At 38.3% G+C, this 20,727-nt stretch overlaps 1 protein-coding gene across 3 annotated transcripts; it reads left to right on the plus strand.

Moving 5' to 3' along the window:
- Positions 1–4,665: 4,665 nt before the first annotated feature.
- LOC144646570 (myc protein-like) lies at positions 4,666–12,604 on the plus strand. 3 transcript variants are annotated; one of them, XM_078506202.1, is made up of 3 exons: positions 4,666–4,720; positions 10,024–10,592; positions 10,785–12,604. In XM_078506202.1, the coding sequence occupies exons 2-3, from the start codon at positions 10,025–10,027 to the stop codon at positions 11,243–11,245; spliced, it is 1,029 nt and encodes a 342-aa protein (XP_078362328.1). In that variant the 5' UTR covers positions 4,666–4,720; position 10,024; the 3' UTR covers positions 11,246–12,604. The 3 variants fall into 3 exon arrangements, with proteins under 3 accessions (XP_078362328.1, XP_078362329.1, XP_078362327.1); XM_078506203.1 differs by lacking the exon at positions 4,666–4,720 and adding an exon at positions 6,732–6,839; XM_078506201.1 differs by lacking the exon at positions 4,666–4,720 and adding an exon at positions 9,552–9,711.
- The last annotated feature ends 8,123 nt before the right edge of the window (positions 12,605–20,727 follow it).

The following is a 20,727-nucleotide window of genomic DNA, read 5'->3' on the forward strand; positions in this document are numbered from 1 at the left end:
TTAAAGATCTGTGAATTTTTGTATGAAATTCGAGTATATTTTGTTCAACATTTCTGTGAAATAAGTGCACCTTTAATTTAGTTTTATATCATCTAGGTCAATGAAATTGAAGCTCAAATAGTATCTTGTTTGAAGCTTGTTTTCTCCTGCAAAACTGTGTGAACTAAAATGCAAATATCATTCTTCTTTGCCTTGGTCACTCGGCAAAATAGTGGGGAGGGAAAGTCTCAACAGAATTTTCTCTCAGCTGGATTACAGACAAGAACCCGTAGCTTTGTTCTGAAGAAAAAGGACGAGTGAGTGATAAAATCTAGACGTTGATAAAGGGCCCTTTCCACCCCCTCTGTACATGATAGTAAATGACGAGAAAGCCCTTTTCCACCAAGCCCCCTGGTAATCTCGTAAAGGGCTTTCCACAAGTTGCTCGAAATTATTCAAAAAGTTGCCCGATATTTCTGAAAAAGGTGCTCGAAAGTTGCTCCAAAAATTTAAAAAAAGGTGCCCCCCAAAATCCAAAACGCTGCTTTTTATCAAGAAAATATCTCCAAATATATGCTAATTTCCTTTTGAAGGTAACATTTTTAAGCAGTTCAGGGGCGGATCCAGGGGGGGGGGGGGGTGGATTGGGTGGCTAGCCACCCCCCTTGATCCACCAGAAAAATGAAAATAAACATATTAAAATAGAAAATAAGAACAATGTCCATCCACCTTTCATAGTCAGACGGCCGTTCAAAGTTAAGGACGGTCATTTTTCCAAAATAGGAGATTTTCGACAGCCTGTTTTAACTTCTGGCTTAACGTTACAAAACGTGTGTATAATTTTAAAAATTTAGATTCCTTTTAGCTTTCAAGAGTTGTTTTAGCCTTGCAGGAATGATTTTCTTCTCCGTTTACATTTTTTAGCGAGTTTTCTTACCATTTTTTCGCATCGAAGCGATTTCACAACCAAGCAAAGTCGCCAAAGTTGTCTCCAGGCCACTTTGCCAAGGGCTAAAAATTTTCACCCACGTGGGTAAGCAAAACAACGCATATCTGTTCTTTCTTGTAAGTTCGTGGCCTGTCAACTTTTAAATTTCAATCACTGTTCATTTCATACGAACTAGACTTTTTCTCCGAAATATAACTCAAGGTAAGTTGAGGAAAGAATATTTTGCCAAATTATCAAGGAAAAACAGTGGTTTAATAACTTAATTGACAGCTGTATAAAGCTGCTCAGAAGCGCGGAGATCACGTCTAAGAGGCTTCAACTTTTCGAAATTTTCTGAGGGGGCATGCCCCCAGACCCCCCTTGGGGAATGGAGCCTACGGCTCCATGAAATATGGGCCTCATACCCATTATAACTTGCACTCCCACTTTCAAAAAACTACCTGAAACCCCGTCCCCCCATAAAAAAGAACTGGGGGCTTGAACAAAATAGTAAACAAAAATATTGGTAAACAGCCACCCCCCTTTGAAAAATCCTGGATCCGCCCCTGCAGTTTCATGCAATTTCACTGCAACAGAAGTATCTAAACAAAATTTCAGGCAAATTTTTGTTTGAATTAAAAGGATTTCTTTCACTGAGAAAAATCGTGAAGATATCGATGACGTCATGTTTGCTGACTAATTTTGCAAGGTTTTAACTAGGAATGAGTCGAAAGTCGAAACATCTTCGGATGTTCCAAATCTTCGGCAAACTTCGTTAATCTTCGGAAAAGTTCGTATGGCCTTCGGACAACACTCGAACAATCTTCAGAGATCTTCGGTCTAGAAAATGCTCAAAATGCAACAAGTTGCTCGAAAGCAAAAAAGTTGCTCAAAGGGGAAAAAAGTTGCTCGAAATATGAAAAGTTGCGTAAAGCCCTAATCTCGTACCCAGATGGGTTGAGAAGATCTGGGTACGACATAAGCCCCAAGGTCTCGCTTCTCTATCACGGCCGACTCGTTTCTAGTCGCTCTTCGTTAGAATCATGGGAAGGATTTGGTAATAAAAGATGACCCAAAATACTTTGCGAGCTTTATCCTTTATGCCCATGACTGCGCGATTTTTACCAATAAGTAAGGATTGGGAACGAATCCAACCAGATCGATTTTGTTCAGAAAACGGTTAAGTTTTAGTGACTCTCTGTACTGTTGACATGCAGAAAAGACCCGAAATATATAACAATAGCAGTAATTAGGTTTTAATTTGTTTGAACCAGTGAGAAAATTGTTCCGAGTAAATATGGAGCGTTCTTCTTCTTCTTAAACGTTCTCAGGTGGCGACCTCGTTAACAATTGTCAACATCTATCGCCTTGGAGACAGTTGAGTTCTATGTGCTTGTTACCAGCAACCTTCCCAATTGCAAAAAATTGTCAGATGCCAAGATTTCCAGCGTGCGTTGGATATGAGATGGTAGATATATAACGATCTCATATCCAACAAGCGCGAGTGGAATATTTGTTTTATTAAAAACGCCCAAAGAATTGCAATATTTGAGCTCCCCGGTCAATGGTATATGAGCTCATATACCGTTGCTTGTAAAGTAAAACCAATCAAAACGCACGAATTGCAATATACCATTGCTAGTTTTTAATAATAACGAAATACACGATGTCTTGTGTCAATGGAAGGTCTCAGTCCAATGGGTGACTGAAATTTTCACCAATAGAACAGGGTAGACTTCACTGTCAACCTTAAAGCTAAATAAGCGCCAACAACGGGGTAATTTTAATCTCATTTTGTTTAAAATTTAATATGTTGAACGTGGTTCGACTTTTTTCCGCTGACGGAAAGCTTTTATCAATACACAGTTTCGTTTCTTTTTTAATTTGATCACGTAGAGCCAGTAAAATCACGCCCGTTATAAGTGGATATCCACCTTAAGAAGCTGCTAATTTTCGCCCTTTTCCGTTTTCACAAGACGTTTTAACAATAGACCATGACATGCATTGTTTTGCAAATTAGAACGCAATGCTTTAATTTCCAACAGAACTTCCTTTTACTGTAGACATAGTTAGCTGTAGACTTCCCTTCACCGCCAAGGGAGCGGAAAATGCTCTAGGCTGGTAAAGCAATATTTAAGGTTACTCAAGAAAAAAAGAAAAATGTTTACACTTTAGTATTCTGGAGGAACTTCCTGTGCTGGAATTTACCGACGTCAACTGATGCAAACAACATGACAAGAAAACAACACGAGCAAAGAAAATAAACACATCTTCAGCATTGCCTGAAAAAATTACACGGGCCGCCTTCACTTAGAAAGGTGAAAGAAAATATATGCCCCAGATCCCAAAATTAATTGCAAAAAACATTGTTAACACAATGCAAAAGGGCGCTCCAACTGAATGAAAGTTGGAAATTAACCCCTTGTGCCACCAAGGTTGCACATTTTCGTTATTCGAGTTTGTCGGAAGTCTGAGTATTAGACGGGTTTCTTTGAACTTTGGCAAACATAGCTCAGAAGGCTAATCATTACCCAAAATGAAACTATTTTCCCACCCAGGGCTTAAATTCATGTTTCGAAACTAGTAAAGCATAAGATGGAACGAAAGTGAAGCTCCCATATCGATATGAAAGCGAAGGAGTTAATTATCCAACAACCGGACAGTAATGTGACGTCATGTATGTAATCGGAATACATTTGTAAACACAGACTTTTATCCAACACAAAACAAATGCTATGCAAACAGAGTTTTAATTCGAACTAAGTAATTTGCTAAAATGACAAGTCTTGAATACCAATAAACGGTTTTGCACGCAATTTCACAAAGTCAAAATACGCTCTCGACACCCTAGACAATGTGCGATTCTACAAGAGCCCTTCACATCCCCGGGGGGGGGACTCGCATATGAAAGTGACGGGGATGCTCGTCGTCTCGCTTAGGGGTGTAAATTTCGGACTTTTGGTCTCGCTTAGGGTGTTCCGGAAAAAAACCCCCAAAACGCCAATATTTTTAGCCATAATGGTCTCGTTTAGGGTTACACACGAAGAAATATACAAATATAAACTCCATTCTTAGTTTTTTTGTATCTTTTAGGGGTCAAGAAAGGCTTGAGCCACACCCAGATTGGTCTCTTTTAGGGGTTCTTTTCAAAATTTCCGACGAGCATCCCCGTCCGTTTCATATGGGAGTCCCCCCCCCCGGGTTCACATCACGGGCGAGGCATAATTCATTTCACTTTTAATAGGCAAATGTCCGTCTTTTCTAGCGAAACTAACTGTGACGCGTCTTTTTGGAATGTAAATGTTAAGTGCGTTTTCTTTTCAGTTTCTCCGATGCAATTTAATTGGAAAAAAGTGGTTGTTTGCTTTTCTCCCCAAAAAACATCCGTGTCCTAGCTGTCCTTGCACGATTTTCTATGAGTTCCCTTATACACTTTACAGTGATGTCGGTTAGAAGATATATTTACCCTGAAACGATAACTTAACATAACGGGCAGTAAAAATTACGAAGTTTTTTTTTTTCCTAATCGCCAAAGTATACGGCGGATATTGGTCGTGACCCACACGGATTAAAAAGACTTCATTTGGACTAAACCGAAATCAACATAGGAAGACTGAGTATATTTATCAGTTGTCAGTGACAATTCAACCATGACAAATTAAGTGCTTTGTGATTGACAGTTTCTGTATTTCGTCGGGTTTACCCAAGGCTTACCCAAGCGCTTACGTCAGTCCGACCAAGTTGCCAAAGTCGCCTCATTGCACGGATACAAAACTAGCGGTCTTCGACTGTAACCACATCAAATTAACAAAGGTAAATGATTTTTTTTCTTTCATATGACTAAAACTTGTATAATTTAAGGGGAATACCCAGACAACTTTACAATTTTGTTTACAAACACAAACTGTTTCGTGTATCGACTCCTGCTGTTTGTATATCAAGAGAGAAAACTTTTTTTTTCACTTTCTACGTGAGAAATTTTTGCGGTACAGGAGGAAGGAGAGGGTTGGTTCATTTCCCCCTTTTACAGTATTGAGCTAGAATAGGATCACGTTTGATTTACGGTCACAAGAAAATAAAAGAGAGAGAGAGAAAATCAATGAAATTTTTGTCACAGTCCATAAAACGAAATTTCAAATTTCAATGCGTTTCTGCCACACTGTGACCAGGGGAGCTAGTTTGTTTATAAGCTTGACTGAAAACCAATTTCTTTCAATAAGTTTTCAAAAAAGCCACTTGAATTATGACGAGTGATAAACTGTAAATTCTCCTTTCAATATCAATACTTAATCAAGCTTACAGTTAAGGAGAATACAGAGAATCATCAGCTAAGGGCATTTAAACTGAAGTACCACTAAACTCTGAGAAGTTGCAGGAATGTCTGGAAACAGAAGTCCATTAATGAGCTCCTGTCTGGCAATCAAAAACTGAGGATTAGAGTTTTAGCCCAATTGAAGTAAATAACGCTGGCTTCACGAAAATACTTTTGTAGCTATGGTTTATTGTTTGCTATATCAAATAAGTAGTGATTATGGTGCTTAAACTAAAGAACAGCTGATAAATCGCTATGTATAAAAGCCCGTATATTTAAATCCAGTTTTGTTTTCACTATAGGTTGCCGCTAATTTCAACTCACGCAAACTAAGAAGTGATCCTCTAAAGATCCAAATCTTTTGAAAATCGGTTCGTTGAATAAACTTTTGTTCGTTCTTTCCTTTTGGGCCGGAAATCGCATCAAAACTACTCACGTTTTTACCGCAAATTTTATTCCAGAAGGTGGGAAGTATGAGGCAAAATTGATAAATATAAGAACAACTGGGGTTTTAAAACACGTATCGGCCTCATGTAGCTCAGTTATTTCCGTTTTCACACTTGTTTCGAATTTTTTTAAATGCAAATCAATATTAACTTTCAAAAAAGGAACAAGTTACCAACGTAACGGAAACTTTACACACGTGCAAAGTTAAAATGTCTATTTTTACCGTATGTGTTTCTAGTTTGCACTCAGAAAATTTTCCATGCGTGTCGGGATCCAAGTTTAATGTAAGAGGTTTTCACGGTTTGTTAACAAATCGACGCAAAAACCCTCCCGTTTAATTGTTCACATCTTTTTTGATTAAGATTAATGCGTAGCGTATTGGGAGATTAGTCGATTATAGTACTTTAGATATTAGACCTTTGTCGTTGTTAATACTAATAAACTAGAGCAAACAGCGGTGATGACGTCAGAAGCGGTACGCTGTGATTTCCACACAACAAAGACACAACTCGAGAGAACAGTCAAATGGTCTCTTTGAGTTTCAATTCATCTTCAATGCACCTTGTAAACTGCCGCCAATGCGTCGAAGCCAAACACTTGTTTTCAAGTGATTAATTGAATTCGGCTTTCTAGAAATGTCACGCTCGGACAGACATTCGTTTGGCGGGAAATTCGGTCATGTAGAAAAACGGATGTACTACTAGAGCTGTATTACAAAAGGCTGTACTTCAATCTAGACTAACTGGCCCCCTTCAATGCATCCCTGGGGGTCTTGTGTGAGAGTGCATTCGGCACACATGCAAAGCAAAAACGCCCCTGTAAAAACACACAGAGACTCGCCGAAATAAATCATCGACATGAAAGCACAGATATGATCAGTTATGTTTCTTATTAGTGATGATTGGTGCGGCTAAGAATGTAACATTCAAGTGGAGGTATTTATAAGTATATGAGTACCCAGCTTTCAAGGGCTCCACATGACAGCAAAGGTCAAGTTTTGATAAGAAAGCTGCCCAGCGCCTAAATGCTCCTCTCAGCTTGCACGCAACCTAAATATGCGATTGCGACATTCGGAATTACAAAAGAAAAATATAAAACTGTTGGAAAGCTGTTGAACTCCACTGCTGTTCAATTATATTGATGTCATTCCAAAAATGAAGTGAAACCAACGTGGTAAGTGGGTCTTAGTTATGTGTTCATCCCGGCTCTTTAGCCAGGCTTACTCAAGTGAATTTAATACGACTACAATTTAGACCAATCCAGAAAACAACATTACCGAGATTTGTTTCTCAAAAACGTGACCTTTCGTGTAGTTCCGTGCAAAAAATCCCAACAGAAGGAAACGAAAGAATGTTTTGTGGCGGGGAATAGAAAATGCCGTATTCACCTGTGTGTCAAATTTTGTGATAAAATCGTCAAGCTGTTTAACATGTCGGAAGTTTTCAGCAACATTTTTTTTTATTATTTTTGTTTATCAAATTATCCATTGTGATTTTATTTGTTTGCGTTCGGGAATTTAGGATTTAAGTATTTTTTAATTGTTACAGGTTTTAGAAAATTAAATTTAGCAACTTTTTTAGGCGCCTGTTTTTGTTACAATGTCGACTGCATTTCCTGTAAGTTTCCTTTTCCAGCGTTCGGCGTTCCTTGTCACGGAAAAAGACCGCACTAAAAGCATATTTGTCCCATAATGTAGTTGCTTAAATCATGTTTAATTTTGTTTCATTGCAAAATATTTAATCTTTTACATTCCAAGGGCACGTAAGGTCAAGGTAAAACAACGCAAAAATCTTTTAACGATTTCGTTAGCAACAGTAATGTCACGAACAGATTTTTTGCACAAAATAAGGCCTTCAGGATTTAGCAGAAACTGTAAGATGGGTCCTTTAAGAGTGTTGTTAAGGTTGTTTGCTAAGAATGTTTCAGACATAAGTGCTTTCGTAAAAGCCTTCATTTTTAAATTGCAGTAACTTGAACGACTTAGGAAGATTTTTTTGCATTTATTTAAGTACACACAACAATATCACATTTGTAAACGAGCTTTTATTGTTATCAATACGGAATATTTATAGCATGTTGTAAATGTTGTACAAGTACATGGCCAGCCGCAAATTACTTTTGTTGTATATTGATTATCACTTGAGTGGAGACTAACAAATTTTTGATTTATAAAACAATTTGAACCTTGTCCCCAAGTTGGGTTTATTGTTGAGCAATATATTCTATGCACGCTATTTCGTAAGACCAAAGGGACCAATTAATTGAATACCTCAAGTCGTTGCTTGCAAACAAGCATTTCTTTGTGCACTTGTAGTCGATAATGAGTGAAACAGGAAAGTTCCATTACTCGCGGTTTTTCATGTTTTACTCAGCGCTGATTGAAGTGTAAACACAAACAAGAGCTTATCAAGTTGTTCGGCAGCGGTGGGTGGCCCCTATTCAGTGACAGGTCTAAAATTTTAGGCGGCGGATCGGGCATTAAAAACCCTTTGAAATAACAAACTCCTCGCACGTCAAACAATAACCAGTGCGATAACAATCAAGGGCAGCTAGTGATTGCGTAACGATGCTATTAAAATAAGTTGTGATACATAATCAGTTTGCTACAAGCTACCGGTCGCTTAGTTATGCGATTTGCGGCTTGAATTATTCACTTTCGTTTATTGAATGCTTGGTTACTCGTGAATATCGTTTAGATGACCCATTTGACCTTTCCTTTTTTTTTCTATTCAATTACGTAGGAACGATTCTTTTCTTGTCAAACTCAAAGTCCCGACGCTGTCAACGACTGTCAGTCATTTGAACTGATTTCGCGGGAAAAAATCCTTGGGTGGTAACTTCCGGTAGAATCAAAGGCCAAGCAGTAAAATCCAAGAAGTAAATATTGTGAGAAGAATATCACAGTTGATAATTGCATCGCTAAATCGTTGCAGTCTTTTAAAAGTAATGCGGGAAGCACTTTGCATTAAATCCCTTTTGCACCTATTGTCTTCGTACACTAAATCTTCGTGTAATTACTGGATCAGGTAATTCATTGTAAATTTTAAACCCCAGCTAAAACCATCGAGCTAGTGCATAAGGAATGAGAAACATTCTGTTTAAACCAAATAGTTAATAATATCAACAACTAAAGAGCTAGGTTTGAGACCAGATCAACGTAATGCTATTTCTCTAGAAGCATTTGTCTAATTTTAGAGAAGCTTTTCTTATCGATCAAATGGAATCGATGTTGTTTCCGGTTGATTGGAGAGAAAAAATAGGCTATTCTTTTGATAGGCATGCAGTTTAATCCTTGATCTCAATAACTCAATGACCTGCCGTCTTACCAGCTGTACTTTTTGTTGTTTGTTCAATTTGTACGAATTATATTCAAGTTTAGAAGCCAAAATAAAATGACTAATAATACGACTGTTTGCGAGTTTGATGCTTTTATGTGAGCCTTACTTTTTTATGGAAAACTTTCAACCGGCTTTATCTCCAAGCATTAGCAAATATTAGGAAATATTTTCTTGGTATTACTCCACAATGGAGTTGTAAATTAAGCATCTATCAGAACCATTCCTAAAAGTGTGATTCTTTTGTTTATGTTCTGGGGCTCAGGGGACTTTTTGAAAGCCGTTAAAAACATAAACAAGACATCGCTATCACTAATCAAAATGAAAAACTATGAAATAGGCTTCACTTGCTCAACCTGTTTTCATTTTTCCTGTTAATCAGGCTCAGCAATTTTGAAAGCGGAACAAATACCTTCGGAAAAAGCATTTTTCAAGAGAAAATTTCACGCACGCCGCCTGCTCTGCAAAGAATAATCACGTGTAGGCATGACGTTGTTATGGCAACGTTAATTAGTCTCGCTTTCTGATTGGTCCAGATTGTTGTTAATATATTCAGCTGAACTTCGCAGGAGAATTGAAATTTGCTTTCCGCGTACGCCCCGTCCTTTTCTACAGCCGCAGAAATTCGGGCTAGTTGCCGTTGGAAGACCTCAAGAGGAATCCTCCAGGCACTGAAACTGCAGAAGTGCAGTCTCCCGGAATTTCATAAGGTAAAGTGGCGAAAAGCGCTCTCGATTGAGTGTTCGAAGTTTGGACCTGTGCACCGTCTCAGAGTTCATTCATTCATTCGCACTTCGCAGAACTTTAATTTGCCGATTTAAATGGCTCGAGTCTCTCGGATTAATTTTTTTCGAACAGCTTTTAAGTTTCCTGATTCGATGAACTAGGAGTTTGATGTGGTCAAAAGATAGGGTAAACATGCCACAGGATGAACTACGAACTAATCGGTTGTTAAAAATTGTTGTAGTAAGCAGTTGTAGTAAGCTGAATGTGAGCTTATTTCCGTTTCTCTCTTGTTGTAGAATGGCTGTTCAAGTCGAATCCCTGTGCAAACCGTTTGCACTGGAAAACGACCCGGACGCGACCTACTTCTTTCACTCAGAAAAAGACGAAGTTGGGAATGAAGGCTACAGTACACCAGTCCCAACTCATGACATTTGGAAAAAGTTTGAACTTCTTCCAACACCTCCCCGCTCTCCGTCCCGATCACCTCCACATTCGCCGGTCGACTTCGATTCATTCGGAGGTGATTATTGCTCAGTTGCTGACACCCTGCAAATTGTGTCCGATATTCTAGACGAGGACAGCTGTTCTCCTGCACCTCTGGCCACTGTTGAAATTTCTCTGAACAGTTTGAAGTCCAAGCTCATTCAGGATTGTATGTGGAACGGTTCAAACTACGAAAGTACGTTGGATATTAAAGTCCTCGCTGCAACCCTGAACACTGAAGATCTTTACGAGACTCCCTGTTCAACTCCACCGCCAGTAGAATACGTAAGCTCCGATTGTGTTGATCCTGCAACTGTGTTTCCCTATCCTATAAACGAATCACATCAAAACTTGTGTGGATCTCATACCTCAAGCGATTCAGGTAAGCGAGCGAGTGTTATGTCATTCACTGACCAACCGATTTCCTGTTCGTTGAGTTGGAAATCAAAGTTTGAAAATTTTTACGAAAATAACGATTTCCTGCAGCTGTGTTTAGTCGATTGTATTTTTGCTATAATTGTTTTAGTTTTCTGGTAATCGATCGTAATTGCTTTTTTATTTAACTGTCCAACAGAGGAAGAAATCGACGTTGTAACCATCGAGAAACCAAAGCGAAAGCGTTTGCCTCAAGTCACAGACGAACCACCGGCAAAACGTATTAAACCAGTGGCAATGAAACCGAAAGCGGCACTACCTGCCGCAAGTCCCACAAAAGAGAGCAGAAAAGATCTAAAACGGCAAAATAGCTCAACTTCAGACGAAGAGGGAGACGTGAGTAAGAGAGCTACTCATAATGTACTCGAACGGAAACGAAGGAATGATCTAAAGACAAGCTTCCATATTCTTCGAGAAGAGGTTCCCGAAATAAAAGACAATGAAAGAGCCCCTAAAGTGACGATCTTAAGAAAAGCGAAGGATGCTGTCGATAAACTGAAAAAGGACGAAACCCGATTGCTTGCTGAACTTGCCAAAGAACGCCGGAGAAACGAAGAACTCTTAGACCGGTTTTATGCGCTTGGACAAAAGCGAAAATAACTTTTTGTTTACTCAGCGCTATTTTCATTCGCCTTTTACTAACCTAACTAAGATTGTATATAAGTTATAGATATATATGTATATATAAATATCAAAGAATATGTTTTGCAAAGAAAGCGTAGGCTAGTCGCTGTTCAAAAAAATTTCGGGCCAATAGTGGTTTTGATTACTTGTCTGATCACAAAATGTGTATTTTATACCGCTTGTAGCGTTTCCGCACCGTAGAAACGAATTCATTCACAGTGAAGGTGACAAATTTTTGCGTTGTCTCAACGCCAGATTATTTCCGATTCGAAAATAGTGAAAGAAACGAGGAGTTATTTTCTTCGAAAGTAATAGTTTCCCAATAGGATCGTAGGTTTGCTGTTGATAAGTTCTATTTTTGACTGCGATATTTTGAATGAATGGATATAATTTGCATAAATTGCGTCAACGCGCGGGAAAAACTCGGATAGATTTCCATTAATTAACGTCATATAAAAGCTGATTTGGTTTCAAAGTCCTCAGGGACAGTAATTTTTGCTTGATTAGAGACAAAAGGAATGTTAGCTATGTCGTATGCATTATGAAGTTTTCAAACATAATTTTTGATACCATTTTTACTGTGTAAAACACTGGTTAGCCGCTTTCGGCTTTGGTGAAATTTGGAAAGTTTAAACTTCGTTGAAAGTTTAGTAATATGAGCCACAACGTTTTGAATAAGCATATATCTTAGACTTAGAGTGTCGTTTGTATTTAGTGGCTGTTGCGATGAATGTTTCTCGCCAATCGTTCCTCTGAAAATTAGGATAATTTATAATTGTTCATGTTTGAGGTGTGATTTTATTTCGCAAGGGTTGGTATTGTTAATATATATTGACAGTATTGAGAGTTAAAATCTCGATCGTTCCAGGAAAATGCTGTGTAAACATTGCTTTGCTTTGGAAGCAAACAGATATTAAAGATCAGAAGTTCAGGATTGTTCAAACCCGCTTTGTAAACTGAGTGAAATTCCGCAGAAGTCATGGGCCTACTAAGTGAATGAATATTTACCCGGCGTTTTATGAATATTTGATTGTGAAGCGTGTTAAAATGTATATCGACAACTTTTTAATTGGATTTCTTTACATCTAAAAAGTCGATTTATTTGTCTGCTTCGGTTAATATGATGATGAAATTGTAACGAGACACGCTCAGTGCACAGGTGACGCGTTCACTCGAAGGTGCACAAATAAACCTCGAGGGGGTAAGTTTGATTTCGCTTTCGCATATTTTTAGATCGTTTAGAATACCGTTCTTGTCGTGTACAATTGCAAAACAATTCTGGGCCCGATCTTGCAAAGGAGGTTATAAATAAAATGCTTTGTTATTTGTTTATAAGATTTGATTTTCATAATATTTTTGTTTTAATTCAAAAGAGTGGTCGTTTATTTCGTAGTTATAAAAGTTAACGTGAAAATATTTTAGCCGATGCGACTTCAATACAAATGGAGGTCAAATTTTTGGGTCGAGCGAATACGAGCAATCTTATCCTCTTTGTGTAAGAGCGTGGGAAAATAACGATATCACGAATCAAGGAAGTATGCAACGCATTCCAATGCACTTACATATTTCCGGTTTTCCAAGAATATCATACTGCTATAACGCGTGTGTATTTTACTCGAAGCGCGTGACTCCAGTTTATAGATCCCATCAAATATCTAGACATTTGAAGTGCGTATGTATGATGATACTTAGAAGTTTATAAACCTCTTGATTCTTACTGTCCTGTGTTCATGTCTGGCTGCAATCGTGTGCTGCAGATTGTCAAAAGGAACCCGATTGTCTGTCTGTCTTGTAGATTACAAGCCGGCATGCTGAGCTGAGCATAATAAACGAGAATTCGCTTCGTTCCCGATGACAGAAAGCCAACTGGCTAACCAGATATTTACTCAGATCGCAGATCATCCCACGTGCACCCGCTGAAATCCGATTTGTCTCGGTGGTTGCTGTCTCATTTGCTTTTCGCTTTCAATTCTTCCTGTTTTCTGCGAAAAGGAAGGGTGCGGGAAGCCATTTTTCCGCCGCGTTTTAAATTGTTTGTTTTCGGTCGGATGTTTGTTATCACTTGTGGGAAGAAAACTATAAAAGTATCGTTTTTAGAAGGAAAGCCATTAAATAATCAAGGTATTAAAAACATGATCTATTTTGATTCAATTCGGTTGATTTTTTTTTTTCAAAGCTTAGCAACAAGCCTTTTATAGATTGTGTGACAAGTAACGCAATTTTCTTTAACCTACAGATTGAATCCATCTTTTAAAAGATGTTTACACATGTTTACAGCTTAGCATTTTACAAATTTAAAACATAAAGCAGCTCAAACAGGGTAAATTATGACTTTGACAATATATTTATTGCATTCGAAGGTAATAAAGAAGGTTCGTGTATATTCATGGCCTTGGTGCCGGAAATATTTTGGGTGATAGATTCACTTCCCGTGCGCAGTTTTGGGGGGTGTGGGTGGTCAGCAAAGTGGTCAGTGGGTTAACAGCGGTGTACAAGCGTTGAATGGAAGCGACTTTGTATTAATGAAAAGTATAAACCACAAAGCGCGTCTGGTTAATTTATCTTCAATTCTACAAGAAACGTTTACAGATAACCATCTTGGTTGCGGGCAAGCGCCCTACACGAGCTCTTTGTGTTTTATTCACATCGAGAAACAAACGATTGTAGATTTAAATAAACCACAAACTCACAATGGAATCGTACAAAAGAAAATCATTTCCAACCGCTTTGTTCTTAGCTTACTCTTGATAATCGAGAGGTTATCAAGCCGGTGAATAAACACAAGCCGTAAGATAACACAAGATAAACTAGATAACCGGCCTGATATAATATTTGCGTGCCCTTTAAAATAGCTGCATAACATACTGCCTGCATGCATTCTCTTTAATCACAGCATTACATAAGGGTTATGCTATTTATTCTTCGTGGTAGGTGGAGCATTCTTAACAGTGTTTCGTACATAACTGTCGAGTTTCTATGTTGCATAAACATTTACTCTGGCTATGAAAGCAATCATGTTTCTTCAACCAATATTCTTTATCCAAACTGACAGAAAATAATTCACTGGACAGCAAAATGACACAATAGTGATTTTCCGACCCTGGGGGTTTGAAATTTTAACGGACAGTAGCAAAGTCCAATAAAACCCGCTTGCCCGCAACTCTGTTGGGTGCAGTACTGATCAATCAAGAAAAAAAACGCGATGTTATCAAAAAAAATTATCCAGTGCACGTAAAACGGCCTGTTTGATCCAAAGATATAAAAAGATTTTTTTTTTGCACAGATCGTATCCAAGAATATATTATACTACTGAACGATCTTGGTATATAGTTAATTTAAGATGTTTTTTTTTTAGTTATTTCTAAAACTAAGAACGTGCTGCATTGGTTGAATACACATCGGGTATGACTGTTTTGAAACACATTAAAAAGACCGCTTAAATTGTCTTCTGACAGAATAGACGGAAAGATTTATGGGTGAGTCATTGCTTGAAATTTCCCACCGAAAATTCTGCGGGGTTTCCAGTGGACATGACGCACTTCATAACTTTATTGGCGCCAAGGGGAGCAAAAGTTACAACTCTTTTCCCAAGCCAGGTATGTTCACTCCCACCCAACAGGGGGGTGGGAATATACTGGTTGGACGTCTGTCTGCTGTTCCTTCGGGAATATGCGAGGAGGTTCTTTTTTGGAAGTGGTTTTTCCACTTTTCGTATCTCATAAATATAAGGAAATTTTCGTTTTTAAATTAACAGGAACTTTAAATGCTTGTTTTGTCCCTTTATGTCACTCGACTTACTAGCCTGACGTGTGCCCATGACCGGGGCCCATGACATGATTGCCACACCCCTTGCGTTTTGATAATGCCGAAAATTGACATACGCAATTACCTTATTCTCACTAAATTTCGCGAGTACTTAATTTCGCGAAAAATCAAGAGCCATATTTCGCGAGTACTTAATTTCGCGATTTTGAGAGGAAGGTGCAATTGGAGTGTATTAACTTTCGCGATATTTGCCTATTCTTCAATATGAAGCTTCGACCTAGAAACTGTTACAACATAATTAATATGAAGGTCATCGTAAAAACGGCAAACAAAACAATATACACATAAAAAACATAAGGCATTCAACAGTCTAAATCCCTAATAAGTTCATCTACGACTGCAATAGCGAGATTTTGAGGAACTTGGCGGCAGAGAACAGTTCGAACAGTGCGACTGATAGAGTGGGAGATAACTAATGGACAAAATTAAACAAGAAACTCCTAAACATGAAGCTCAGACATGTTAGAATAACTATGATAAAACAAATCGAGTATCATTATATTTTTATATTATCAGTACGATATTAAATTTCGCGATTTTAAACTTCGCGTGTCCTATATTTCGCGGGTATTAAATTTCGCGATTTTTTTAAAATCGCGAAAATCGCGAAATTTAGTACTCGCGAAATTAAGTGAGAATAAGGTATTCAAACGCTGATTAGACTGAATAGCCAAGCTTCTACTGTGTCGAGAATAAATAATGCAAATATTCCCAAAATATTATAACTACATTAAAGCTCAGAATTATGCAATCATTAGTGAAGCAACGATAAAATTCGCTGTAAAAGAAAACCAATAGGTACTGGGAATTTATGGACACAAGATACCGCGTCTCCTTGGTGACGCACAAAACAACTTTTATGTCCGTTTTATGTACAAAGGCGGTATCAGTTGAAGTGCAGAGACAACCCCTTCTCCCACAGGCTACTCCAACTTGAAGTAAAGGGGAGGATTTAGGATTTTTGGCATTGGGGGTCCATTTTTTTTACAGTGTTTTATTGGTAGTTGAATCCCGCCGTGGAGCCTCGATTTAACGAACCTCTCTATAACAAAGTCCTCGATATAACAGACGATATTCTTCGCCCCAGTAATAGTAAAACATATGGAAAAGAACCTCGATATAACGAAACCTCGTTATAGCGAAAATACGTAGGGTTTTGGTTTTGCCAGTCCCTTGGCCCTTCGTTATATGGACTTATATCGAGGTTCCACTGTAACTCGAACCCTCAATAACTCGAACCTCCCGCTAACTCGAACCTTTTTCGATTCCCCTCCAGGTCGTTTTCTTACTAATTTCACCCTCGATAACTCGAACCTTTTTCAATTTCCCTTGAAGGTTTGAGTTATCGGGATTCAACTGTATGCTTATAAACCTTGCACATGTAGATGAAGCGAAAGTATTTGTGTACCTAGGCGCATTTTTGGACAAAGTAGGCGGAACGAGTAAGGGAAGGTCCTGGAGGGGGGGGGGGGGGTGCAAGTGATGGGATCAGACGTCGAAGATGGAACTGGATTGGACACTATAACGAGGAAGGCTTACTTGGGGTGGAGACCAGAGGGGAGAATAAAACAGGTCAACTAAAAACGACGTGGAGAAGAATGATAGAGGACGAAAGGCGAACAGTCAACAAATCGGAATGGATGGAAGGAGAATGTCAAATCCTTATGTGCCTTATGACATCAAGAGATATAGGATCGGGACGGATAGGATAGGGTGGGATGGGATGGGATAGGGGTTATGCTAAGCTTTTTTTTCAACATTTTAAGTTTTATAAAGGGCATTATTAATTGATTAGTAGATTATTAATTGTAATAGTTAATAGTTGTATTAATAAATTATAGATTTAAGTTTTTAAGTTTTTTTTTTTAGTCAGGTGTCCACAATTAGTAGAGGGACTTTTCCCCTCAGCTAAACATTTTAGACACAGTAATAAAGTTATTCATTCATTCATTCATTCATTCATTCATTCATTCATTCATTCATTCATTCATTCATTCATTCATAGGACTTTTTGGTCTACATGCACGTTTAGCCCATCAGACACATCTACTCACACGACTCTGTCATGTTGAGGTCCACTTTCGGCCACATAGACACAATTGTGTATTGAAGGGTTAAGCAGAAAAACCGTGTCGTTCAACCAATTCGACAAATCAATATTAAATAGACCTGTGATAGTAACAAACGTCGTGAACATACTAAGCAAACGAAATTGCGCATTTTTAAAATATGGGATAAAACTTGTTGATCCTGTGCTTGGCCTAGTTTCCTCCGTTGCTATGGGAACACAATTATGATATGTGCCGCGGGATAGAATATGATATTACCATTTTTGTCTCTTCCCAATGTGATCCTCAAGTCAGGAGTAAACATGAATGCTATTTTTGCCCTACACTCCTTGCATTCTGTTCAGTTTTCTCGGAATCACAAAGGGAGTGCGGAGCTAAGTGCGTAGCCTGCGAGCAGGCTCTCTATCGGGAGCAACGTGAATATTGAACTCTTTGAGCGCCAAGGGCGCGATCCCGCGAGTGAAGCGAGCCCGCGACCAAAATTGACGCTTCGCCTACGCACTCGCGGGATCGCGCCTTTGGCGCTCGAAGATTCAATAATAATATATTTACGTTGCCCCCGAATAGAGAGCCTGCTCGCAGGCTACTAAGTGCGGAGCAAGGGTTTTTAAAAGCCGCGCCAAGACTCAAGAGGGATTGGGGCGAGACTCTTGTCTCGCCCCAAGCCCTTTCTCGTTCAGGCGCATTTTTGCGCTGCGTTCTCCTCCCGTTCTACGGGCGATATAAAACCGCGCGCTCGTCGGGTCGGACCCTAAGGGACGGACCATTATTTATTTAGAGGGGGGTATGAAAAATAGTTAAAAAAAAGTTGTTTGCAGGGCCTAGAAAGACAAAATAAATTGTTTGCAAACACGATATGTATAACAAAACAAAGCTGGAATTTCGAAAAAATGTTTGCAAAGGTGCATTAAACTAAAAAAAAATAATAGAGGAAAATTTTTCATACCGCTCCCACCTACAAGAAAATAATGGTCCGTCCCTAAGAGAAAAGACCGACCTCAAGAAGTCTTTGTCAAAGGATATGCAAAATCAAGAGAAATAAGAAATATTGAGAATTTGAGTTGTTTAAAAAATTAGTATTTGAAGTTAAAAAAAATTAGTAGATGGACACCAAAACAGCCTCCTGACTGAAGGGTGCTCTTGCGTGAGGGTCAACTGTCGGGTGGTGTTCCAAAAATATTTTTCTTTTCTTCTACCCCTCTTTAGGGACGGACCATTATTTTCTTGGAGGGGGGGATGAAAAATTTTCCTCTGCAAACTTTTTTTTTAGTTTATGCGCCTCTGCAAACATTTTTTTCGAAATTCTAACTATTTTTTGTTATACATATGGTGCTTGCAAACAATTTATTTTGTCTTTCTAGGCCCTTCAAACAAATATTTTTCATCCCCCCCTCCAAAAAAATAATGGTCCGTCGGCCGTCCCTTAAGCCCCTTAATTTATTCACATACACGTTTAACCCCGCCTTAATTGCATTAGCATTAGATTAAATTACCCTTAAATGGGGTATTATTTTTTGGGTTCAATTTTTGATTTTCCATCCTTAAAGAACCTTTGCGGCTCAATCCTATCCTAAATTACCCACGCCCACAAAACAAAATTGTGGTATTTAGCAGTTTTAAGGCCTGGCTAAACTAAAAATCATTGTTGCGGAAGCATTGTTTCTTGTGTCGATTCCTAGGTGGCTAAATTAGCGGGAAGCAGGGAAAATGTTTTGCTGCCCGAGTGGCTTAACGAGGAAACAATGTTCCGGGAACAAAGTGTCACGCATGCCCATAAACTAGTCAACATTGCTTGCATGGTGGCTAAACTAGGCAACATATGTTTCGGAAGCAAAATCTGTGTCCGGGAAGCAAAAAAATTAATGTTTTTGACCTGAGACAGAATCATATTTGTTTCCGAAAAGTAAAATTTGTGTCTCCTGTGTGGCTAAACTGGGAAGCATTTGTGTCCACAACAATGTTTCCTAGTTTAGCCAGGTCGGCTTACGACAGATTAAAGCAGTGTTTAATTTATCAAGAAAACCAGTCACTATATTTAAATGTCAAAAATTTATTGACTTCTTAAATCTACATAAACAAGATTTCAAGGATAATTTAACAAAGAATAACTTAATAATAATAACAATAATTTTTATACAACTATCACACATCTTGATAAAAACATATCCTGGACATCTCTTTAAATTGGTTATTAAACAATTAAGGTACCTTTAACCTTCAATGAATTAGAAATACTTTTCCTAGGTCTGGAGAATAATACAAAATAATTATCAGGCAAATTTGACTGAGAATTCAAGCTCGAAGGACCCACAGTAGCTGTATTTTTTTTTCATCGTGTAGCAACCGTAACTGTATTCCCTTTGAAGTGCCAAGTAAACAGAAACAAACAAGATTATCTGGTTTTTTTTTACATAACCTATCTGTCGTCAATGCCCAGATAGACAATAATTTGATGTCTTCAGGGAACACTTTTAAGAATGCAGTTTAACAGATTTTGCAGTTCCAGAAAATACTCATATCTACTCCAAGGAAGGTTGGATAAGTATTAAACTAAACTTCTAACTGTAAAGTATGAAGCTAAACTAAGTTTCCAGAGCCAGGGTGGGAAAAGTTGACACCAAAACCTTTTCTGGGAGGGGTATGGATATTTTCTGGAACAACATATTGAAATACATGATGACCGGAGGAAAAGCATCACGGCTTAAAACCATAGAGAATATTACTATTTGTATGAAAATGATATGGGAACCTTTTTTCTACTGATACTAGTACTACAAATAAGTAACATTCACACTACAAAAATATTTGATCCTTGAGAATTTAATTTGTTAAATTAGTACCGGTATATGGTATTTCTAATTTGTCATGTATTGTCGCATTACTTTCTGACGCATGGGACAGGACATGATAATAAGCCTTCACGTACCAAGAGTATAAAGTTCAAAAACAAAACAATAATCGCAAATCCAAAATTTCATTTTGCAACTTGGTGAAAAATAAATAGCTTTCATTCGCATGGCTACACAGTTGGATTTAATCCAGACTCAACAAACACATTAATAAACTTTAAATCTTGGGAGGGAAAAAGCAAGGGGAGTTTCACTTCTTGTGCTCTGCGAGCAATTTATCATACACCATCCTTCCGCCAGGTTTCATGTGTTGTGTGACACACTGTGTGACAGAATGCAGTCATGTAACTACCAAGTGGTAGGCACAGAAACAGTGGGGAGGGGAGGCTAATAAGTGCAAAGCATGAGGAAAGGGGTGGGGTGTGAAAAACCAGAAACATCCCCCCCTCCTTGCTTCTGCTTTCTGTACCTTCCACACAAGTTTTCCTTAATGCACAAGCATGTTGCTCACCCCTAAAGTCCTAGGTAATAGTTAGGCAGATATATTTTTGTAATTGAGCATCACTCTAAAACTAGCTAAATTAGATTGGTACAAAACTATTGTGAACAAGATCTGGAAACAATATGATGTGTACATAAAAAATCAGTATAGGGGTTTTTTGTATTTGAAGTCGAGAAACAACCTTAACATGCATGTCTGTAGAAAGCAGATGCA

Source organism: Oculina patagonica, chromosome 3, assembly GCF_052425735.1.
Source record: "Oculina patagonica isolate OP01 chromosome 3, crgOcupat, whole genome shotgun sequence".
Lineage (NCBI taxonomy): Eukaryota > Metazoa > Cnidaria > Anthozoa > Scleractinia > Oculinidae > Oculina > Oculina patagonica.